Genomic DNA, 22,280 nt, shown 5'->3' with positions numbered 1-22,280 from the left:
CTGCTCTGATGTATAACCTTCTCTACAAGGCAAGACTCACAACAGAAGCGAGGACGAACGATCTTCTGGCTGGTCTATGCACCCCATATATGCATGCTGTCTTGCCTGTGCAGTGTGCTGCTCGTCCTTCTTCTCTCGTTCTCTGTGCTGTTGCCACAGGCGGAAGATGATTTTTGCCTTCCCCTCTTCCTTGTGCTTTTCTCGTGCGAGAGAAAAAAGCCCTGCCATGGGCATCGGACGAGAGGAGTCAAAGGACGAAGCGATATATATGTAGATATATACATAAATTTTTTTCCTGGCTACAGTGCATTGGATGCGAGGCGGATAGTTGCTTACTATTTTTTGCCTCCCCCCCCCCCCTTCGCCCAAGACATGGTGGTGGTGACGATGATGGTGGCCTTGGACTTGGTTATGCAAACCTGACTTGTTTTTGAGATGGGCGGGATTGCTGTCTACCCGCGATTGGCCTGAACTCTGGCCGTGGTCTGCTGCTGCTGCTGCTGCTGCTTTTTTATTTACGGACAAGCATCCGAGCCTGGACTTAACTTGTCTTGCTGGTCAGTGCATTTCTTCTCTGCAGTTTTGTTGGTCTTACTGTGACAACTCCACGGAGGGTCAGCTTTCCGCGGCCTTTGGGTTTCATGCATCGTATTGCTGCATATCCACCCCCCAGCTCTCTCACACCCCCTGCGCATTTGGCGGTGGGCGGCAGCGGCGCTCAAATTGACAAGTTGCAAGGGATGCTAGATTTGCGAAAGAAGAACGAAGCTTGTTGAAGCCAGGCAGAATAGACAGGCAAACATGATCATCGTAGGAGAGTTCTAGAATAAAAGGAGGTTGGGGCTGGGGGGTCTTTGTTTTTGATACTCCCTTTCCAACGATTATTGCCTCCATGTAGCCATGGGAGGCTACCGGTGCCTTGATTGTGGTTAGCTGTTGTTTGTGGGGTTGTGGTCAATTTCCCTAGGTTGCCTTCTAAGTGGAACTTTGGCGAGCCGCAAGTATATTTACTACTATTTTTGCCCTGTTTTTTTTTTTTTTTTTTTTTTTTCTTTCATTTTTTTATTATTTTATTATTTTTATCATTTTTTTCCCCTCTTTTATTATTTTTGTGCGTGTCTTTTTTGTGTGTGGGCGGGTGGCGAGAGCATCGTTCTTGCCAACGAAAGGAACAATGCCTTGCCCCCCCTCCCCCCACTCACGTAGAGCCCCAACCCAATATTGATAGTGTCCCATTATAGGTTGTATTGGCTTGAAGTCTCTTGCCTATTTCAATCCCTTTTTATTCTTTTTATTCTTCCTCTTCTTTTCCTCCCCCACTGGGGTACATGATACATGTTCATGCAAGTAGAGAGAACGCAACTTGACACGCTAGTGAAGGACAGCGTATAATGGCGAACTGCCCCTACCGGGGCTTCGATGGGTAAATCCCCCAAGAGCGCAAGCCAAATGCTTTTGCCTTGTGCCCTCTTTGCTGCTAGCGAACAGAATGCTAGTTCGGCTCGTTGCCTAACTGGGCCGTGCTAGCGTTTCTAGGCTGTCCCATTTCTTTGCTCATTTTCATTTTATCCCCTAGCTTGCGTTCACCTCCATCCGATAGTAGCGTTCCGTACAAATAACATAACTTGCCTAAACTAGCATCTAGTCGTGGAGCCGATGCCCAAGTACTGTCGTCCGCCCTTGACGAACGGATTCTGGAAATACCCTTGCTCCCTCCCCTCTGGACCGGAATTGCGTATTTCTAATTTCTACTAGTAAAAGATTCAAGGCATGCAGCGTCTCTTCTCTTCTACTGGAACTAGCATCACTCAGAACGCACCAGGTTGCTCTCCTGATTTTTGATTTTTTCTTTCCAAGCCATGTCGATGCACAGGTAGCACCTAGTGCTACCGCAGCCCTCCCTTTGGACTTGCTACAGGCCCTCATTACCAAAAGCTATTGGATGCTATGGATTTTTAACGCTACGCCATTTCTGGTCAATATCCCGCCTCTAGTTCTAACTCTAGTTCTGGCTGGCACAAAGGCTATAAAACCTGAGACTTGTGTGGGTAGGTTGCACGTTTAGCTTCCATCTTGGTGAATAATAAACACCTCCTTATTAGTGTAGTTTTGCCCTGCACGAAAATAATACGGAACCGTGAGAGGCGACACAAAAATGCGAAGCCATGCCATCTAGAGGGAGAGATATCTGGCAATGGGTAGCCGCTGCTCCAAATTGGGGAAGTCCTTATGCGCAAACCAAGGCATGATAAGCATCACACTGACAGCACCATCAAGTCGGCGCGTTACGACAATTTATAGACAAAATACTGTGTGAGGTTCTGCGCCACATGCTCCATAGAGGAAGCCCAAGAGAAATATTCGGAAGAGCAGCATCAAGAACATGAACGTCAAGCTCTGAGTGAGTGCTACAAGGGGCGACGAAGGCTAGCCCAGACAAATCAGATATTCATTTACCGGGGTCTTAAACCTTAGCCTCGGAACGTGGAAGTAACGCAGCACTAGCCAGCCTCTTGCGCATCTAGTTGCAATTGGCATTGGTGTCACATATTCTTGCGATGCAGGTTTGCGATACACGGTTCGTGGCCGCAAGTACCTGTTTGCTTGGTCATGTTTCTGATGCTAATCGTCATACACATATATCTATATGTGCGTTGTGTAGACAAAAAAACAATCCCCCCAGGCTGTAGGCCGCTGAGTGGCTTGTGTTGCTGGACGGGCTTCGATTTTATTTGTTCTACCTCCTCAAATCGTCTCGTGATCTATTTTCTGTTTGCTGTGTTGGTGTCTTTCTTGCGTTGTTCCATGCTTTTCCCAAGCTTATTTGTCCTTGCTTTTGGCCTTCTGATTTTCCTTACTTGGCTTCTCTCTCCTACTCCTGCTCCTCCTCCTCCTCCTGCTCCTCCTCCTCTCCTCTTACTCTCCTGCTCCTCATCCTCTCCTGCTCCTCTTCCTCCTACTCCCCCCCCCCCCCCCCGCCTCACCTTGCCCTATTCCATTCATTTGCATGACATGTCATTGGTTGAGCCGAGTGGCAGGGCAGCTATTCGCAGGGGGCTTGGGCAAGACATCTAAGGCCGGCTGTTAAATATGGATAGGAGCATAGCCAAGGGCTTTCTTTCTGAAACTTGGCGGGTCGACATGAGCCTCTCTGCTAGCGGCTTTCATCGCAAGTTTGCTGCTGCTGCTGTATTTGCGGCTGGGCCTAGTCATGGACAGGTGTTTTCGTTGTTGTTTCTATATTGTTTGCTCGGCCCCTTGGTAGTGGGTGTACTATGCTGATATCTCATGAACGGGCAATCCAAACAAACTGCTTGAAAAGCTCCAGTGGGGAATAAGAACGAGGAGGACTGCATGTTTGCATATGCGGGTGGACACAGCATATTGCGCCTTTTTGTTCCTCTCTTCTTGCTCAACCCTTTCTCCCGTTCTGTTGTCTCTTCTATTTTTCCCGTTGTCTCGTTTTTCCATCGCTTGTCGGTCTGGGCGCATCCTTTTTTCTCTGGCCCTCCCTCCTATTCCCTGTGATTTTGCTTCTTTGAGAACATGCTAGGTCTATATCTTCCGGTGTTATTTGTGCCGAAGCATCTAATTAGTAGTAGTAGCTCCGCCTGTGCGTCTTTTTCCCTCTACCCTCGATCCCTGCCTGCTTGTCTTTCTTTTGCTCTTCTGCTTGTTGCTTAAGGGCGTCTTGGTCGTATGCCTATATGCATGTACTGCATATACGCATACACCCGGCCTACATGCAATCGACGAGGTAGAGACGAACCGATGGAGGACAGGGCGCTGTTATTATGTTATTATTGTTCTTTTTTTTTTTTCTCCGCCGAGCTCATGTGCATACACGCAAGCAATGTGTTACGGCTTTCCTCGTAAAGAGAAAGAAGGATAAAATAGAATGACGGAGCGGAGTTATGTAAGTGGGAATGCGCTGCATGTGCATTTGCATGTGATGAAGAAATATTGGCCGCTTATGCACGTTGTACGCACAATGCATACACACACACACACACACCGAGCAACAACTCAGGTATATTGACGCCTAGGCACACACACGTATACATGACAAGCAAACAAGGCATCTGCTTGCAATCGGATTTTGAACCACGGCTCTCCTTGCACAAGTGAGGGTTTCTACCAAGCTTTAGAAGATCTAGTCCATCTACTTTTATCTAGCATTTTACTATTCGATGTTTTACTACCCATTAGCGGCACTGCCTTTGCCCTTTTGGCTTTGTTCTCCTGGAACTAGGCTTCTTACGAATTGCCATGCTATGAAGATTGGCATCGCACCGCTTTAGGCCATAAATGACACGCGGCTTCCTTCCATTTCTATACATCAAAAGATTCAAGTCGGCATCTTATCCGTCGGGCTATGGACACTTGATGGATTTACTAACCAAATTCTCATGATATAACATCTCAGTTAGAAAGCAGGTCGGGTTTAAGCAACAGAGACGCCTCAAGTCGAGGCAACAGACGGCTAAAAGCACACTAAATCAGCCTAACCTTGTCGAAACGACAGCTTGGCTTGCCCCGTTTTTGCCCTGTTTTCCGTACCAATCACGGGAAAGATATTGAGACAAGAAGGAAGGGCAAAAAGGAAGAGGAAAGGGTGGACTGATGTCTTGTTAAGTGACTTGATTTTTACGTCGAGGAACCGTGGCACATACGTAGCATAGCACACATTAGAGATTATTGGGTAGTTGCCTGTATTTGAAGAACCGTGGTCACGGGCCTGTTGAACGCCACCCCACCACGACGCCATCGCGATACTGCCCCCCCTCTCCCCCATCCTCTCTCTCTTTTCTAGCAGAGCCTCCATCAAGTGCACTCTTCATCCAGCCTTCAGTTCGCTTCTTTCCGGCTTCTGCTTGCTCTCTCGCGACTCATCACATCTTATCAAGTCCCAAAGTGTCAATAAAACCCGCTACTAGTGGTGACCACATCCCCCCCCAGTCATCGCTTCAGGGGCCCTGGTCTTCTCAACCCCCGTCCATTCGTCCATCGCCTGCTATTTTTTGACCCTGCCTCGGTGAGATTTTTTCGCTATTGCGCCGACTGTTTTGACAGACCAGGTCCAAGTCGACCTAGTCGAATGATAGGAAGAAGAGTGCGACAAGAAAAAAAAGCAAACAGCCAAGAACCAAGACTTGGCCTTAGTTCGGAGTCTCCTAGAAAACGAGAAAATCACCATTTAGAGCAAGAGATGGAGTTCCCAACCCTAAGACATGGATGGAACTTTGAGACCCGAGAGTCGGGCTGATGAAAGGCCTCAAGTCCTTCGTCAAGGAGACAAGACGGTGTAGGATGTTGACCTACAGCCCAATAATAACCAGCTCTTGCAGCCCTGTTTTTCGACTTTTATTTATTTTTGATCTACGCTCAGCCGCCACGTTGACTTGCAACAAGTGGCAAAAAGAGGAAAATAATAAAAAAAACGATCAAGCGTAGTCCCGCGTTTGTTTGAAGATTTAAGAATTCTACTGGAGGATGGGTCACAGAAGCTTGTCGCATTAACGTACCAAATAGTGGGCTGAATAAAACAGCGGGCATGCAATAGAAGATGTTCATATATATATTATGTATATATGCACGTGATAAGCGCACAATCAGCACACAATAAGTACATGTAAACATGTGTAGTGGGGGTTGTGATAGGCGTGTATGACTGAAGCGGGGCGGCGCTCGATGGGTGGAGGTGGGGGGAGTTGTAGCAAGGTGAGGCCCTGTATTGTACCGCATATTAACATGGTATCGGAGCTATTGAGAGCTTGATTAGGCTAACCTTATGGGCGTTCTTTTGAGAAAATGGGGAAGAGAGATGGAAAGTGGCAGCCATGCAGGTCGCAAGGTCAGACTAGTGAAGAAGAGCCTAGGCTTCGAGTCAAAATAAGAATGCACTTAGCCGGCTTAATATGTCTTTAGCGGAAGGGCGGAGAGAACTGAGAAGCTTGAACGGAACAGAAGGCAATACGCAAAGAATATAGCGAAAAAAAAAACCAGCACTGTACACACACAGTCAGTACACTGCAGCACACAAAAGAGACTGCAACATGTTTGCTTCTCGACCCCCAAACAGTCAAAGCCCGGTGCCAGTGCCAGCAAATCTACTAACTACGCTACAGCAACTAGTCGACTAGTCAAATGGGCCGGTGATGGGCCGCTAACTGGCCAGTAACCCGCAGCCGCGGGCGCAACCAGTTAGTGGTCCTAGGGCTCCAAAGGTCGAAGCAGGGAAGCAGAGAAGCAGAGAAGCAGGAACAACCCACCCCCATTCTTCTGAAAATAGCCGCAGACAAGGAAGAGGAAGGGAAGAAGAACCCAGAGAGCGATATGCATCTAGCGAAGGGGCGGGCCTCTTGGTCTTGGTCTTTCTTGCCTTTGCCTTGCCACTTTTGCTGGATGGCTACTTTTTATTGTTATTTTACTTGGGCATTGGTTTTGTATTTGTATTTCGTAGTATATTTTATTGCTTCTGCGCTGTCTGTACAATAGTAAATTTCCCTCGCTGTTATTGCAGCGCATTAGTCTGTTATGGTTTTTTATTCTTCATTTTCATTTTTTTTTTTTTTTTTTCATTTTTCGTTTCCAACCACCAAGACATCAACTAAGCTAAAACTTCCCCCCTCTTCATCCTCATACCCATTCTCATCCTAATCCAATCTAATCCTGCTTTTTGGGTTCCTCAAGGAAGAAGGAAAGAAGAATCCCAAGCTCCAAGTCCAAGTTGAAGGCCTCCTTTCTCTTTTTCTTCTTCTTTTCGATCTCTGCTAGAGACAAAGTCGTCGTCGTCGCCGTCGTCGTTTCCAACTTGCCTGCCTTATAGTATTGCATTTGCATCTGCATTTGCGTCCGGGTCTGCGTCTTTCTCTTTTGTCCTTTTATTCTTCTTTCTCCTCCACTGCCCTCCGCAATCACCTCCATTCTCATCGTCATCGTCATCGTCTCTTTCCCTTCCTCCCCCCTCTCCTCCTCCTCCTCCGCCTCCTCCGCCTCCTCCTCCTCCTCCTCCAACGACAACAGCAACAAGGTGGCTACTGCCATATTTCGATTACATACTATTATCATCATCGCATCGCCATCTTCGGAAAACAAAACCCACAGTCGCTTCTACTCCAAACTTCAAACTCCGAACTCCAAAATACACGCACACACACACACACACACAATATCGTCACTGCGCCGCCTCTCATATTTTCCCTCGCTTTCTCCCTTCGCCCACCTTTTTCTTTCTATTTTTATTTTTGTTTCTCTTCGGGCTCACCCTTTCATCTCTTTCGCCTTTGCTGCTCGCCCCGGATCTCTGATCTCTCGCATTGCCCGTTCCTTTATCCTCGCCCAGCTTCTCTTCCAATGTCAACTGCTATCGACAGCTATCGCTTCACCCCAATGGCTGAATCAATGGACCTTTTTGGAGCCACAAGCCGGTCAGCGGCGCAAACTCCCACGTCGCTTTCTCTCTCTGCTTTTGACCTCGAATTTGATTACGCTGATGACACACAACTGCACGCTTCTGCGCAATCACACCACATGTTGACTGCATCTTCTTCTGAGTCAGCCTCAGTTTCAGCCCCTACTTCTACCAAACATGTTCATGACTCGCAATCTTACAATCACAGGCAAAGCCATAAGCATTTCGATATGGCTGCCGCAACTCTGCACCTTTTTGATGCGGGGATGCCTCCAATGCGATCATTGCAGGCCGCCGCACCTTCTTCGCTGTCACCGTTGCCGCCACACCCTAACCAGACCCTGTCCGCCACCACCGACGACGACGATGGCAGCAGCAAAAATGCCCAGAGCCACAAGTCACTATCGCCGCCATCGTCGCCGCCACCGTCGTTGGATGAGCTGGCGATGTGTGTTTGGAAGTTCTTTTCGCAGACAAAACAGTCTCTCCCGCAACAACAGCGCATTGAAAATATGAGCTGGCGGATGATGCACGCCGGTCTTCGGCGGCTCTCAATGCAGGCCCATGCCAGCAAGCGAAGTAGTAGTTCTATGAGGTGAGTTATTGCTTTTTTTTTTCTTTTCTTTTTCCTCAACCCAATTCAAGCCGACAAGATCTCACGTTCCTTCAACTTTCTGTCGTATTGTCCGTATCCTTATGTTTGTCTGCTTGGCCTTCTTTGATTTACTAGAGAAATTGAACATAAAACGAAAGAAAAAAAAATCAATAAAGAAGAAGACAAAATCTTGATGAAGGTGCATCGACATCTCCAAATGCTGCCCTGCCTGTCATGTCCCCCTCCTTTGCTCCCTTCCTCGCCTAATCTCACTCACCCACTCTACCTCTATGCCTCAATCCGTCCTGTGTTCACCAGGCCCCGTCCTCCATATATATACCTTTCCCAGCACGCATTCGAATTCTATCGCCACTGCGGTCTTCTGTGACGTGCTATTGCCTATCACTCCGCTGTCAGACGCTCAGACAAGAAAAAAAAGGACCCTCTCCTCCTACTTTGCTGAAAGTCACCCATCCTCTTCCCTCCCTCATCTTATGCTGCCTATATCTAGGCCTCTCTAGACCTCTCTAGATCTCCCCAGATCCCCCCCCCCAGACTTCCGTTTTCCCCAGTACTCCTTTTATTATACTATCCTTGTTTCCCTGCCCTATAGACAGTTCCTATTACTCGTCATGTTGTGCTGCGCTGGCGATGACGAGATAATCCCCTCCCAAGTCGTCAGAATATATCATCCGCTAACCATGTTATACTCGCCCTTTCCGCTCGCTTATAGCTCTGGCACCGCTGTGGGATCTAGTACTCTCTCCGCCCTTTCGGTCGCCTCTACTTCTCTCTCATCCAACCACTCGCTGTCTTTTCATGGCCCTAGTGGTATTGCTCAGCAGCTACAAAAAACCTCGGACAACTATCACCCTATGCAGTCTGGATCCAGTTCAGAGCGCGCTGCCGTTGCTGTCGACTCCATGAACCTTGACGACTTTATTTGTGATAGCATTGCTGCCACACCTATCCCATCGTCCCATGTCATCACCCAGTCCTCCCTCTCACCAAACAGCAACAAGGGCGGTGACTCTAGTTTGGACAACCAAGGCCAAGGCACACATGCACTAGCTTCTGCAATTCCTATCAAGCCGCGAAAACCCGCTTCTGTTTCTGCTTCAGCTTCGGATTCTGCTTCTGGTGCCGGTGCTGGTGCCGGTATTGGTTCTGTTAGCGACGACTTCGCCGATGCCGCAGCACCAGTCGCTAATAGTGGCAGTATGATCATGTCCGGAGAGTCGCAGGCGCATGGAAGCCTACAAACCCAGCTTCACCAATCGGCGCAGAATTTCGTGCCACAATCGTTGCCATATCCACTCAACCACCATGGCCGACTCAAGGATGAGTTTAATTACGTCACAAGACACCACCGCAAGACAAGCGTTGATGACCGCCGGGTAAGTTTATTGAATAGCTCGAGAGGAAAAGAAGCCACGAGAAAGAATAGAAACGACGAGAGCTGTGAAAAGAAAATACCAGAAAATGGAAAAGAAATGTGGATAGAGCCAGTGCTGCCTGAATTCAGATGGGCAAGGAAAAGAAGGCGGATGAGAGATGTTCAAGCACTGGCGGCGAACAAATGTCGGGGGAGAGAATAAGTAAATCAAGACCAAGGAAGCCAGGCACAGTAGCAGACTGAGCTCTAGGTAAGCCCGTCTTATATTTCATGTCTCTTCTCGCTCCGCCTGTTTGTCGTGCGTGCTTTTTTATCTTTGCTCCCTTGCTCGGCCGCTCGGTTGCTGGATAGCCAGCCCGCTCTTTATCTTTGCTCTATCTATCGGGGTTTAAGGCAAGCGGGCATGAACGCCCGCTGTGTTTGGCTTTTTTTTTCTTTATCTATAATTCCTGTGGTGTTATTTATTTTCCAGCTACTCCTTCCGCTACTTTTTTGCTGGCTTCTTTCTCCTTCTCTCCTCTTAGTACCCCTTTGTCCTCCTGCCTTGCCTGCCCTATACTTTTTCTTCTCTCACTCTTTCCTATTCCATTTTCCCATCATCCCACACTCGCCTTGCTCCATAATTCGCTCCGTGTCCCGTCTAGTTGGCAGCTACCCTGTTATTCGGCTATCTATCATCTTTTATGCCATCACCCCCATGCTTCCTCTGATGATACCCACCTCATTTTCCTTATCTCTGCCCACTGCGCGACCCCCTCTGCTCTGTCTTCCCCCCCTCTCTTTCTTGTCCCTCATCTTTTTCTTTACTCTTTTCTCTTTACTGAAAAGACATTCTCTTACTTGTCTTTATCCTCCTCCATTCCTTTATAGCATCTCCTTGTCCTCCCCCACGCACACTCTATTTTATTTCTCCTACTGATCCTAGGCTAATCTCAAACTCTCCCTGTCCCTCCAACACAGACACGCAAACGTCCCGCCAACTTCTCGCCACACGTCTCTGCTACCACCAGTCTAGACTCATCTAACAACCTAGAACCCGAGTCAGAGCTGCACGAGTATTCTCTAGATAATACTAGCACTGCCTCTGCTCCTGGGACTGGCACTGGCACTAGCACTGGCACTGGATCTGCTGCTACTTCTACCGTTATGGGCACTCAGCAACAACAGCAACAGCAGCATCAGCAGCATCATCATCACAGCCACCATTCATCTGCCACTAGTGTACCATTTCCATTGGACACCTATCCTATGGAAAATGACCCCATTATAACTTCTGCTGGCCCTTACCAGCAAGCCTTTCCCTTCTCTCCTTCGACCTCTCCTTTGATGCAGCATGGCCCCTTTTCCAATGCCTTTGGCGGTATAAATACCAATGGCCTCAATAATAGGACTGAATATTATGCTCCTCAGACCTCGAATTTCCAAGCTCCCAACAATCCAACTTCTCATAGCATAGGGGAGACCGACCCATTTTTCTTTGGCAACATAGAAAACCGTCACCATGGCTCGATACGCCCTACAAGCCATGGCCATGGAATTTCGAACTCTGTCAACTCACAATATATCTACAACTCTACGAACAACCCTATGTTTCCTGCCGCGGAATCCACAACTACCTTTGGCTCTTCCTTCACTGGAATTGACCCTAGCCACGTCTTCCCTGATCAGTCAGGACGGTCGCCTAGTACTATTTCAATGCCTACCGACACCATGTTCTCTAACTTTGCTGCCGATTCAGACGAAGAAGAAAACACTGCTTTCCCCGATCGTTTAGTGATGGCCCCCGAGTTTTCGCCTGGTGCTTCTCTCGAAGAGACTGGGACTCCTTCCACCTCTAGCGCTATGAACTGGGATCCTACACTTCCTGGCCAGTTCCAAACCCATGCTGCCCGCTTCCCTGGGGGCCCTCCCCGTAAAAACACAATGTCTAGTGAAGCAGACAAGCCGGACTGGGATTCCTCAAGCGCCCCTCGCAGTCAGCCAATCCATGGCACTACTAGTACTACTACCACCACCACCAACAGCAGCAACAGAAGGTCTAAAGCTCTCCGAGCAGCGCCAGGTACAACCAGCTCCCAGAGCCGCAGAAACCCCTTTGCCCCTTCTAATTCTAATTCACCACCTGCTGATGCCCCTACTTCATTACCTGGAGGCTTTATGTCGGCTCAGCCTAGTCGCCAGTCATCGCCCCCACCTCCACCAAAGAGCGCATCTACCACAAATCTGCAAACCAATTCTAGCTCTGGCGCCACTGCCGACAACTCTTCACCTACTACTTGTACAAACTGCTTCACGCAAACAACACCTTTGTGGCGTCGCAACCCCGAGGGCCAGCCCCTTTGCAATGCCTGCGGTCTTTTCCTCAAGTTACACGGTGTAGTACGACCGCTATCTCTAAAAACTGATGTCATCAAGAAGCGCAATCGTGGCACTGGTGCTGCTACACCTTCGAGCACTGGTACTCGTGCTGGAAAAAAGAGCGGTCTTTCCTCCCGCAAGAATTCTACTTTGGCTCTTTCTTCAACACCTGCCGCGGGAACGGTGGTTACAGGCGCTACTGCTAGCACTCCCCCTAGCAACATGCGGCCTGGATCTGCTACCAATGATGGAGACAGCCCTGGAGCTAGTGCCGCAGGCGGCAAAACCGCAGGAAGCACCCCAAATGGATTCCCAGCAAATGTAAATAACAAGGTGGCTATCCCCCCAGCAAGTCAACCTGCCGCACGTGTAGGAACCGCCCAAAATCGCACATCTACGACTTCTTCGAAGAGACAGAGACGTCACAGTAAGAGTGCAGGAAGCGACTTGGTTAGCGCAGTGTCAATGCCGCCACTTTCGTCAACGTCCTTATCGTCCACGACGACTGTCACTGCTATGAGCGGTAGCAATAGCACACAGCACCACCATAGCCAAAGCATGGACATTGATAGTCCTGGCTCTTCAGACTCAGCGGACCTCATGCGCACATTTTCAGCGTCGCATGGCCTTGGTCCCAGCATCGGGTCGCCAGGAAGCTTGGGTCTGACAAGTGCCTTTGGCTTGGCCAACGCTAATAGGTCTATAGTCTCACCTACTGTGTCTGGGACATCAGCCGCTGGTCAGCAGCAAAACATACTGGGTAGCGGTTCCGCAGGGCCACAAGAATGGGAATGGCTAACCATGAGTCTGTAATTCCATGGTAACATTTCATCTCTTCCCCTTTCCCGTCCCGGCCTTTGTTCTTCCTTAAGTGACATGTGCCTAGCTGGTTATATTCCTGGCCCACTCCCACACCACTTTTCTTTTGTGTTACCTTTTCCTGCCTTTCCTCCCCCATTTGCTCCCTGTTATGATTATCTTTCCTTGTTCTCTTTTGTAGTTCTGTGCTATTTTATACCCCTCTATTTTCATTCCGTTTTCATTTGTCTTGCTATCCGGTTAAATCTACATACATTCTTTTCCTTCTTTTTTCTTCCCCTTATCATCTTAGGTCTCACGACTAGAGAGGTTTTTTTTTATATTCTTGATTGCTTCTATCTCACTGCGCATCTTGTTTGGAGTTTTCTCTCTTACTTTCTTGTTTTGTTTTGTTTTGTTTTGTTTTGTTTTGTTTTGTTTTGTTTTGTTTTGTTTTGTTTTGTTTTGTTTTGTTTTGTTTTGTTTTGTTTTGTTTTGTTTTGTTTTGTTTTGTTTTGTATTTCTTTTTTACTTGACTTTCACAAGTCTCATGTCTCTCTGTCTACTGGGAATTTGATGAGTCTCGCTTTGTCCTTTTATTTTTTTATTTTCCAACCTTCTTCCTCTTTGATTTCCCCATGTTTTCTTGACTACCTTCCTATTTGCGATAGCTCCACTTGATCTCAGAATGCTTTCTTCCATACTTATATCAGTGCGGCAAGTCTTCCTTGACGATTAATGATGCCTTTTATCTCTGGATTCTCAAATAGTTGGATTTTTATTTAATTCTAGCACTTTCCCCATATTATTCTGCTAAGATATTTAACCCATTTTTCCCATTCATATTCCACTGTGTGTGTTGTAATGAAATCACATGTAGGTGACTTGATGCATGTTAGGTCTGAAAACCTCAGGTGACATGACAAAGTACTGTCCATCGTTACGCAGCATGTTGCCAGAAGCACTAGACTGTATTTTCTGGTTACCTCCAGTTGAATATTGGGTACCAAGAGTTCCCAGTCTTGTTATACGTTTCCTAGTTTTAGCATCTATGAAACGTTCTAAATAGTATTTTGCGCAGCTGTTAGACGCCGAAAAGAACCATGGCTGATAGGTCCGTATTTTGGTGCAGATGTGTGGAGTACAGCCGTCATCAAACTTCGTCAAGTCATGGACTGTCCTGTCCGTATTTGTGCAATTCATATTTTGTTCCTCGATAGAAAACTAGTTAATGAGAACTACAATTCCCTCTGGGAACTACGTTTGTATCCCCGCATAGCCACTCTACAGGATGAACTAGCCCATATGCCTGTTCTCTTGCAGGATAATTACTGGAAAGGAGCCACTTAGAGCTAAAAAGAAATGACCACAATGGTGGAATTCTCTAATTGTATAAAACTCGCCAAACTTAATAACCTGTATGAAGTAGACGAGACTTCACAAATAATTCATCCGAGTCGTTCAATCATGAGTGCCATGTACAGACACCGATGTCAACCATATAGTCTGCACAACTAACATGGACATTGGCCCCCTCTTCATTTTCATTTTGAACCCTGAAATGATTCTTTCCTAAAAAAAACCATAATAATGCAGCGTACACAACGTGGTTTCACGCGAGAAATGACTGTAAAAGGAAAAACTCTGTCTCTTGATGCCAGTCTCCTGGACATTGGTATTCGGCTCATAAGGCAGAGGGCGCCATGTTCATATTTTTTATTGACTAGGCAAGTTGTTTAAGCAGAAGGACTAGGGTTCATCTGCACAAAAATGAGTTAGAAACAGACCAACTAATTATTTCACATATGTCAAGAGATATACATACCTTGCGCTTGCCGTTGGTCAGAGTGACATTAACGAAACGGCGGGTGTAAAGGAGCCGCTTGCGAGCACGACCCTTGGGGGACTTCTTCTTCTCCTGAGCCTCGACCTGTTTATGTCAAAAGAGAAATGGTAAGTGTACCGTTCAATACCAAATGCCATGGAGATATAGGTTCGACGGAAGCTAATCGGGTCACTAGTCCTGAACATGTCCCAAGATGCGAATGATGTCGTGTAATAAATGATCGATTGAGGTATATTTCATGTCGTTTGTCGTATTAGAAATCAAAGTTTATTGGCGTATGGGAGTAGTTCGATGGAAAGGCAAGTGAAGATGCGATAGCTTCCTGATGATCAGTAAAAAAGGCGCAATAAATCGGCTTACCTTAGGGGTCTGAGACTTGACCTTACCGGCACGAGCCAGGGAACCTATAAAGCAAAGAGTCAAAACCAATGTCGTCAACGTAATAGGGTGCAAATTGTTGGATTTTCTTCATTAATCGCGTTGAAGTGGGTAAGGAACCATACCGTGAACTTTGCCCTATATACGAGTAGGTTAGTAAATCTATTAAAAATAAGGGTCCTCGTCGACGTGAGCCATCATCATCCACCACCAAAGGTAGCGATTTTTGTCGGCCTTCTCCTTGCAATAAATGACTCTGCTTCTACTAATGAGAGAGCAGCTTAGCCTGCAAGATGGCATTTTATTGAGCCAGCGAAGTGACAGCGAAACGATGGCATTTGGTGATGGTGATTTCAGATTGTCTGTTTTGGCCGTAATGTTGCTAGATTTTCTGTGATCCAAACGTACCATTGTGAGTGTGTGTGTTTGTGACGATGTGGGTTTAACAGCAACAGTACTCAAACTGACCAGCAAGACGTAATAGCGGCCAAGATCTAGAAATTTTGCCCTTGGCATAATTTTCGACTTGCAAGCGGGGGGCTTGCAGAAGCCCTCAAGTCACGTGCAGCCATTATGACTGGTGAATCAATTTTGATTATTGTGCACACACTAAATTAGCATTACTCTGACTAAAAACAGTGGATCAACTTTGGGTAGGGATTACGCTCCGGTGAACACATTCGGTAAAGTGGGTAAGGTCGGTAAAACGGTGTAAGAACGCTTTATGTTACACACTACGTGTGGGGCTCTTTGCTATGCTATTAGACGACGTCGTTAACATGATATGCAAAAAAATAGCGATACTTCATAAAGCTTTACTGGTATGTAGTAGTCATAAATTCATTGGTACCTATAATAATTCGGTGGCATGAGAAGCAGACCAGTGCCTATTTTACAGGTCTTGGGGCTACACATCAAGTTTAAAGAGCTCCAATTGCAAACAATCCACCAGCAAGTACACCTCCAATCAAAACCGAGTGATCCACAGCCCATTCAGTTGCGCCGCTACCCTCTGTAGTAGTCGAAGTACCAGTAGCAGTTGCTGAATTGTCAACTGCTAGAGTACGGATGGTTTCCAGGTCGCCACTGACAGCAGTTTCAAGGGCCAGACTGGCTCCGCTAGTGATGGTCGCCCCTTCGGTGACAATTGATGACTCAGCTGTTGTTGTAGTAGTTGTGAAGTCCCAGCCGGAAGATTTGTTCGCCCAGAAATCATTTCCGTAGCCTAAACCACGCCAGAACGGGAACCCAAATCCGTCTCCGTACCATGGGCAGCCAGTAACTGTGACAGTACCAGTAGGCCATGCCGAGCCCCAGAAGCCACTCCACTGGCCTGAGTTGCTTTCATAGCTGTACGTGTAAGTACCAGTAGACGAGCAGGATAGATACATGGAACACAGAGAGCTGCTTTTAGAAGAGTAGGAAGAGGCCACGGAAGGATCAGCAGAGCAATCTGCCTCTAGACAATCGCCAACACTTGCGCCATTTGAGCACCATGATGAAGGGGCAGGGGTCACCTGTGCGGTACTCCAATAGGAAGAGGCACAAGTAGCCTACGTAAAACAAGTTAGCAAAAGGCTTGCACAGAAAATGTAGTATAGCTTCGGTAAACTCACAGCACAGCTACTGTTAGCAAGACCTGTTCCCCAAGAGTGGCCATTCCGACCGTTTTTGTAGCCACCATATGGCCAGCCATTCCCTTCGCCGCTCCACGCAAAGGTAGTAGCAGGCACAAGGAACATAACGACAGCAGTAGACCACATTTTGACTACCCAGAATATATGAGGACTTGTGGTTTGGGTATAGCAAAGATAATGAGACAGGGAAGATTGGAAAAGAAGGCTGGATTTGGTATGTTGTGATTAACACAACAGAACAAGGTAAGTGTTTAATTAGAAGGGCAGTTTGCCTATTATATACACGCAGCTTATTCAAGCCTAACACAAAACATCAGAAACAGTTGGTCTCTGCTTAAGCCGGAGACAGTAGCCATCCTTCGTACTCAACTACTCTCCGGGAAACACTGCATACGACGCTTTAATCCTACCTAAACAGCATCATAATGCCCGGTTTCCCAGACATTTAGACCTTAGTTCATTGTCGATCGAGGTCCCTCTTTTCCGGAAGCCCGTGTTAGGCCTGCTCTCTGCCTCCCATGTCTTACAATAGCCAATACGTTTTTGTTTTACACGTCAGCTCAGAAGTGGTAGCCATCAATAAACAACGCGCGTCCTCTTTCATTCACTTCTGATAAGTCTGACGTATGGAGTTATTTTATGTCTATAGGCTGTGTGTCTCCGTTTGTAATGCTGTTAATGGACTGGAACCTGTTGTGATCCTTTGTCCGGAGTAAGCTGGGGAAGTTCCGAGTCCCGTCCGTCACAATTTGAGGTCTTGGTAGAACAATGTTGTTATTGATCAAAATGCAGTAGTGGCCAACAGAGACCTAATGTTTCTTCTTCTGCACACAAGGTAACATGCCAAATGGTGCTTGCGTCAGCTGTCGTCTAATCTACATATGGTGTAGAGGGCCATGTTGGTAATGTTGATAATTACCATGCTTTGTGTTAACCCTAATACCAAGACTATCCGGTTATGATGATATTTTTCTAACTTGTTTTTTCTTTTTCATTGTAATCCTTTCTTCAAGGCACTCGTCTTTGGGCTACTCCGTTGTGCCAAATGGTTTCCTGCAACGGCGTCTCTCCCTAAAGTATCGTGCCAAAGTCCATACTAGAATCACCGCTCCCGCTGATATGACTTCCGCTCCCTGGCTTGGGCGCGTTGTCGAACGGAATCGGCTTCCTAGGGCTGCTGCTAGCACCTGAATGGCCCTCATCTGCAGTGGTTTTGCGATGACGGAATGTGAAACCAACAAATAGAGCCTTAGCCATTTCTTCCTCGCGTTCTGCTAAGCCCTCTAGTGCTGTCTGCTTATCGTGAACCTCCTTGTACTTGGCCATATCAGCCTCATTAGTGAAGTCGTCAAAGTAACCCGCGTCAGTTTCGGAGTCTAGCTCGGGAATAAATGGTGCTCGAGTTTCGCGCAGATTGTCCCAATCAACCTCCGCAAAATATTGATGATTGAAGATTGCTTGGATATTAGCAAATCGCTCTTGGCGAGAATTGATAGCCCTAACGTGAGAAAGGATTAGTGATTTGGAAGGTAGGAACAAATATCGGATTGATTCTAAGTCTTACGTAGTAATGAAATTCCAAGTACGGTTGCTGAGGAAATAAGAAGGGTCCTCCCACACTGGCCGCTTTAACACATCTTTCCAGTGTTTCAAGTTACGCCAGGTCTCATCGGCCGTTGAGCCAGCAAATGGTGGGAAACCAGTAAGGGCTTCAAAAAGCATGCATCCCAGACTCCAGTAGTCCACCGTGAAGTCATATTGCTCCCCACGGAGAACCTCCGGGGCCATGTAATCAGGGGAGCCGACAATGGACTTGGCGTAGTTGTAGTCCTTGTCGCGCATAGAGCGGTAGCCCTCACGGCGTTCGGCAATCGTGCGTTGGTCCATGGGTTTGCCAAATGGAACTGGAGTCTCACTTGCCTTTTCTAGACGTACGCGCATCGACTCAATTTTTGCAGGAGCAAGCATGCCGGCAGCAAGACCAAAATCAGTTAGCTTGACATGGCCCTGTGAGTCGATCAGAAAGTTTTCAGGTTTCAAGTCGCGGTGAATATAGCCGAGCTGGTGGAGAGCATCAACAGCACAAAACATCTCAGCGATGTAAAAGCGTGCATGGCGGTTGCTTAGAACACCTGTGTTGTTAAGTAGAGTGCGGAAATCACCACCAGGCACAAACTCCATAGCCAGATAAATGCTCTGGTCGTCTTGGAATGAGTAAAGAAGACGTACGAGCCACTCACTCTTAGCGGTGGTTAATATATCACGCTCCGTCAAAACGTGCCGAACCTCGTCGAGCTTGAAAAGAAGCTTTTTGCTCATGACCTTGAGAGCGCAAACTTCACGAGTATCTTTCTTCTGAGCTAAGAAAACTTGACCGTAGCCACCCTGACCGACCTGAGTCAAAATCTGGAAGTCTCCATGGCGCAATCTCACGCGGCGTTTGCGCAGAGCAGCACGTTCTCTGCCGGTATATTTTGACCACATCTGCCGATACGCAGTTTCGTCGGTTTTAGGGGGAGGGGGAACTTCGGAGAGAAAGGCATTGAGCCGGCCCTGGCGAGAGCCGACATAGGTAAGGAGATCGAAGTAGTAGTCAAGGAAATCTAAGGAAAAAGAAGGGAGAGTTAGCACAAAGGTTTGTTGATTAATAAAGAAAACGGGAGGTAAAAGAGAGAAAGTTAAATACTTACACAGCTGTGTTACATTAACAAGACGCCGCACGTTAGGCTTTTTCAAAATTTCCAGTTCCTCTGGTGTCAACCCTCTAGATGTGTTAAACTTCTTGATAGGTTGGTGACGGGTTCCGTGCTCTTTTTGTTGGTCTTTGTGCTCGCGATGATACATTTCATGTCTAGAGAAGGCAGCATGGTTTTTATGGAAGTTCTCGGGCGCAGCAAGAGCTGATTTCGCCCCAGGTGAAGGGGCCAGAATTTCTTGCCTGAGACTCTTATTGGAAGTGGTTGCAGACATTGGAGCTCTACCATGCGCTACGTTTTCCTCTGCAATCGATGTATTGAGGAGAGACCCAGTGCCTATACCAGAGTTGCCCATGGAAGTGTCAAAGCTCATATTGGTCTTGAGTGGTAATCCATCAGCACTAGTAGAGGATGCTATTGGAATGCGTGTGGAAGTAGATATCGGCTTGGTTGGGCTATCGAAAATTGTCATGTTGTTTATCTTTAGAGAAGCTTCAAAGGCAACAGGCAAGTCATTGGAGCCTGGAGGGACAGTCTTTTTACTGGGACTCCCCTGAGGTGTCGAGATAGGGTTGACAAAGTTGTTGTTTGTCATCTGAACGTCACCATCGTCACCATCATCAAAGATGTTCTTGGAGCTAGGCGTTATAGGACGAATAATTTCTATGCCATCATCACCACCGCGATGGTTAGGATTTTGGAAGAAAGAGCCCATGAATGAGGAGGTCATGATTGATGGCCCAAATCAGCGCACTTGCAGGAAGTCTTCGGAAAATGGAAAGAAAAAAATGCAACATCAATTATGTAACTTTACTACTTCGCGTAACACTGGCAGTATACCAGAAGCGCCGTGGCGAAGAGAGGACGGGGCGGTCAAGGATGACAAATAGGCTAAGGTAGAGGGGTGATGAAATAAGGGGTATCGACCCAATATGCGCAGGCTGCTTGATTGAAGCCGAACAGTCTGTGTCCGATTCCAACAATAATCAGCCTTAAAAAGAAGACGAAGCTTGGACCCAATGGAAAGGGCACAACAAGGTTGGTATCGTGAGGATGAGGATAAAGAGACAAGGGATGGGGGAAGGAGAATAGAGATAGCGGTTATCAATATATCTCAGATAAAAAGAAGTATTGTTTGATGGTAGAAGAATAGCGGCTCGTGGAAAGATCGCCTGCTAGCTTTTATTTTGTTGTTATGAGAGTTGAAACACAGAAGTTTGATGGTGGTCAAACAATAATAACATGGAAGTTCTTGGGCTCTGGTTGTTTGTTGACATTTGATGTACCTAAAGGACTAGAGGGGAAAAGGTAGGAGCTTAGTTTTGGTGGGGCAGAAATAATCGTGGCGTTTTTGGAAAGTAGATGTGGCTAATTTTCCATATGAACCATGGCAGACGACCACATGAAAACATGCGCTGTTCCAGCTTTAACCCAACAAGACAAAATACTCAAGATTCTAGTGCATGAACAAATTTAGTCCTGGATCATATTTACAATCACCCTATCCATAAATCAACACAATAAGAACATTATTTACTCCACGGTCTAATAACATTCTTCTTTTTCCGTTCTATCTATGTCTCACTCACTCTAGGCTTGTTTTTCTGTCTTGCTTTCTTGTGCTCCGCCAATTTATTTTGTGCCCTGTATAGACTATATTAATACATAGACCACTGTCCAGCGATCTCTTCCTCTTCCTCAATCTCTGCTGCTCTACTATACAAAGCACTGAGAGAAGCAACCACGTCGTTCGCCGACCGTAACCGACCCTCCCAGCAAGCCAGAATAACAGAGCCACATACTAATCTGCTAACGTCATCAGGGAAAATACCCTCTTGAAAGCATTGTTGAACTTCGTTATCAGTTAGCTGGGAAAACACCTCACGGCCCATCATGATAAAGTATATGACAGAGCCTAGACTAAACACATCATCAGACTTTTGCGACCGGCGCACCCAGTTCCATCCAGGAGGCAAGTAGCGGGGGCCAGCAGCCATGGTAGCCTCGGAGCCATCAATAGAGCTACCGGCAAAATCAGAAATGACAATATTCAAAGCTTCGTCCAAGAGGAAATTACGGGGGCAGACATCGCAGTGTATGATATCAGCCGCATGCAAACAGTCGAGTGCAGCAGCAGCTTGCAGAGTCCAACGCTGACGAGTCTCTTTGGGAATAGAATCAGTCCCGCGCATATAAGATGCAAGGTCGCCCTTGGGGAGGCATTCGAGAGTCAGAGAACAGGATGTGGAGTCCCAATCAATCAGTTTTGGGACATAGGGCGAGTCACCAACACGGTTGTAAACCTCGGCCTCAGTACGCATGTCTCGAAAATTGAGTTCTTCTTCACGGGCATCGTACGGATTAGGTCGGGGGTACTTGATGATGTTACCGGTCTTGAGGCGTTCAACATGAGAGGTAGGACCATGGCTAATATGCTCGCCACGTGTAATGTAGTAGACAACCCCGGCAGGGACTTCCTTTGGAATCTCAAACTTGGAGTCGGGCCAATCGGGATGAGCTTCGCGTTCCCATGCGCCAGGTACTGCAATATACTTGAGCTGTCCAGACTTTAGGTTCTGTGGGAAGTTAGTATTGATTCAAGCATACAGCAACAATGAATTAAGACTAGATACACACCTCTTCCGTAACGATCTCTTCAAGCTTTGACTCAGTACCGGTTTCTTGAAGTTTCTCCAAATAATCAGTCCGAGTGGTCACATTTCCGGTTTCAAAATCAGTAGTAGCAGCAGTAGTAGTGGTGGTAGCAGTAGCGGTAGTAGTAGCAGTCTCGTTGATGGATCCATGATTAGGACCTTTGCTCGTGATAGGCTTCTTGCCTCCATAAGCCTTGGGAGTTCCGTTGGTGTATCCTGGATTATTACCGGCCCTAGCCTCAAGATCTACAAAGCCTGCATTTGGCCTCGCAGCTAGTTTCCAAATCAAATTCCACAATGACTTGTATTGCTGGAACGCAAATTGCCATATTGAAGATATATACGGCAGCTGCCGAAGGCTGTAAAACATGACGGAGTGAGATTCAAGATGATCGTATGGGCGTAGTATGATAATGAGGAATATATGTAGTAGGTAATAGGTATCAAGGCTTACTTGACATTACCCGGGAAGTGAAGTTCCAAAACAGAATAGAGGTTGTCTTTCGGT

The 22,280-nt window shown here is 47.0% G+C and overlaps 6 protein-coding genes across 6 annotated transcripts; 2 read left to right on the top strand and 4 right to left on the bottom strand.

The window, feature by feature from the left end:
- Positions 1-6,666: 6,666 nt before the first annotated feature.
- Positions 6,667-7,047, bottom strand: HOO65_070164 (uncharacterized protein; the record flags this gene model as incomplete). Its single annotated transcript, XM_071001264.1, has 1 exon — positions 6,667-7,047. The coding sequence occupies one exon, from the start codon at positions 7,045-7,047 to the stop codon at positions 6,667-6,669; it is 381 nt and encodes a 126-aa protein (XP_070856882.1).
- A 309-nt stretch (positions 7,048-7,356) lies between these two features.
- On the top strand, positions 7,357-8,013 carry HOO65_070163 (putative nitrogen regulatory protein areA; the record flags this gene model as incomplete). The annotated part of the gene is made up of 1 exon (XM_071001263.1): positions 7,357-8,013. The coding sequence occupies one exon, from the start codon at positions 7,357-7,359 to the stop codon at positions 8,011-8,013; it is 657 nt and encodes a 218-aa protein (XP_070856881.1).
- Positions 8,014-8,710: 697 nt separating this feature from the next.
- Positions 8,711-12,576, top strand: HOO65_070162 (Nitrogen regulatory protein areA; the record flags this gene model as incomplete). Its single annotated transcript, XM_071004816.1, has 3 exons — positions 8,711-9,406; positions 9,535-9,607; positions 10,421-12,576. The coding sequence occupies 3 exons, from the start codon at positions 8,711-8,713 to the stop codon at positions 12,574-12,576; spliced, it is 2,925 nt and encodes a 974-aa protein (XP_070856880.1).
- Positions 12,577-15,705: 3,129 nt separating this feature from the next.
- HOO65_070161 (uncharacterized protein) lies at positions 15,706-16,548 on the bottom strand (the record flags this gene model as incomplete). The annotated part of the gene is made up of 2 exons (XM_071005149.1): positions 15,706-16,338; positions 16,402-16,548. 2 exons carry the CDS (start codon positions 16,546-16,548, stop codon positions 15,706-15,708), a joined length of 780 nt encoding a protein of 259 aa, XP_070856879.1.
- Positions 16,549-17,493: 945 nt separating this feature from the next.
- HOO65_070160 (Serine/threonine-protein kinase sid2) lies at positions 17,494-19,848 on the bottom strand (the record flags this gene model as incomplete). The annotated part of the gene is made up of 3 exons (XM_071004908.1): positions 17,494-17,920; positions 17,987-19,025; positions 19,113-19,848. 3 exons carry the CDS (start codon positions 19,846-19,848, stop codon positions 17,494-17,496), a joined length of 2,202 nt encoding a protein of 733 aa, XP_070856878.1.
- A 928-nt stretch (positions 19,849-20,776) lies between these two features.
- On the bottom strand, positions 20,777-22,142 carry HOO65_070159 (Protein kinase-like domain protein; the record flags this gene model as incomplete). The annotated part of the gene is made up of 2 exons (XM_071005041.1): positions 20,777-21,694; positions 21,756-22,142. The coding sequence occupies 2 exons, from the start codon at positions 22,140-22,142 to the stop codon at positions 20,777-20,779; spliced, it is 1,305 nt and encodes a 434-aa protein (XP_070856877.1).
- Between the last annotated feature and the right edge of the window lie 138 nt (positions 22,143-22,280).

The sequence above is a fragment of the Ceratocystis lukuohia genome (assembly GCF_044167205.1).
Source record: "Ceratocystis lukuohia strain C4212 chromosome Unknown Supercontig7_pilon, whole genome shotgun sequence".
Taxonomy (NCBI): Eukaryota; Fungi; Ascomycota; class Sordariomycetes; order Microascales; family Ceratocystidaceae; genus Ceratocystis; species Ceratocystis lukuohia.
This window is presented reverse-complemented; position numbering and strand designations above follow the sequence as displayed.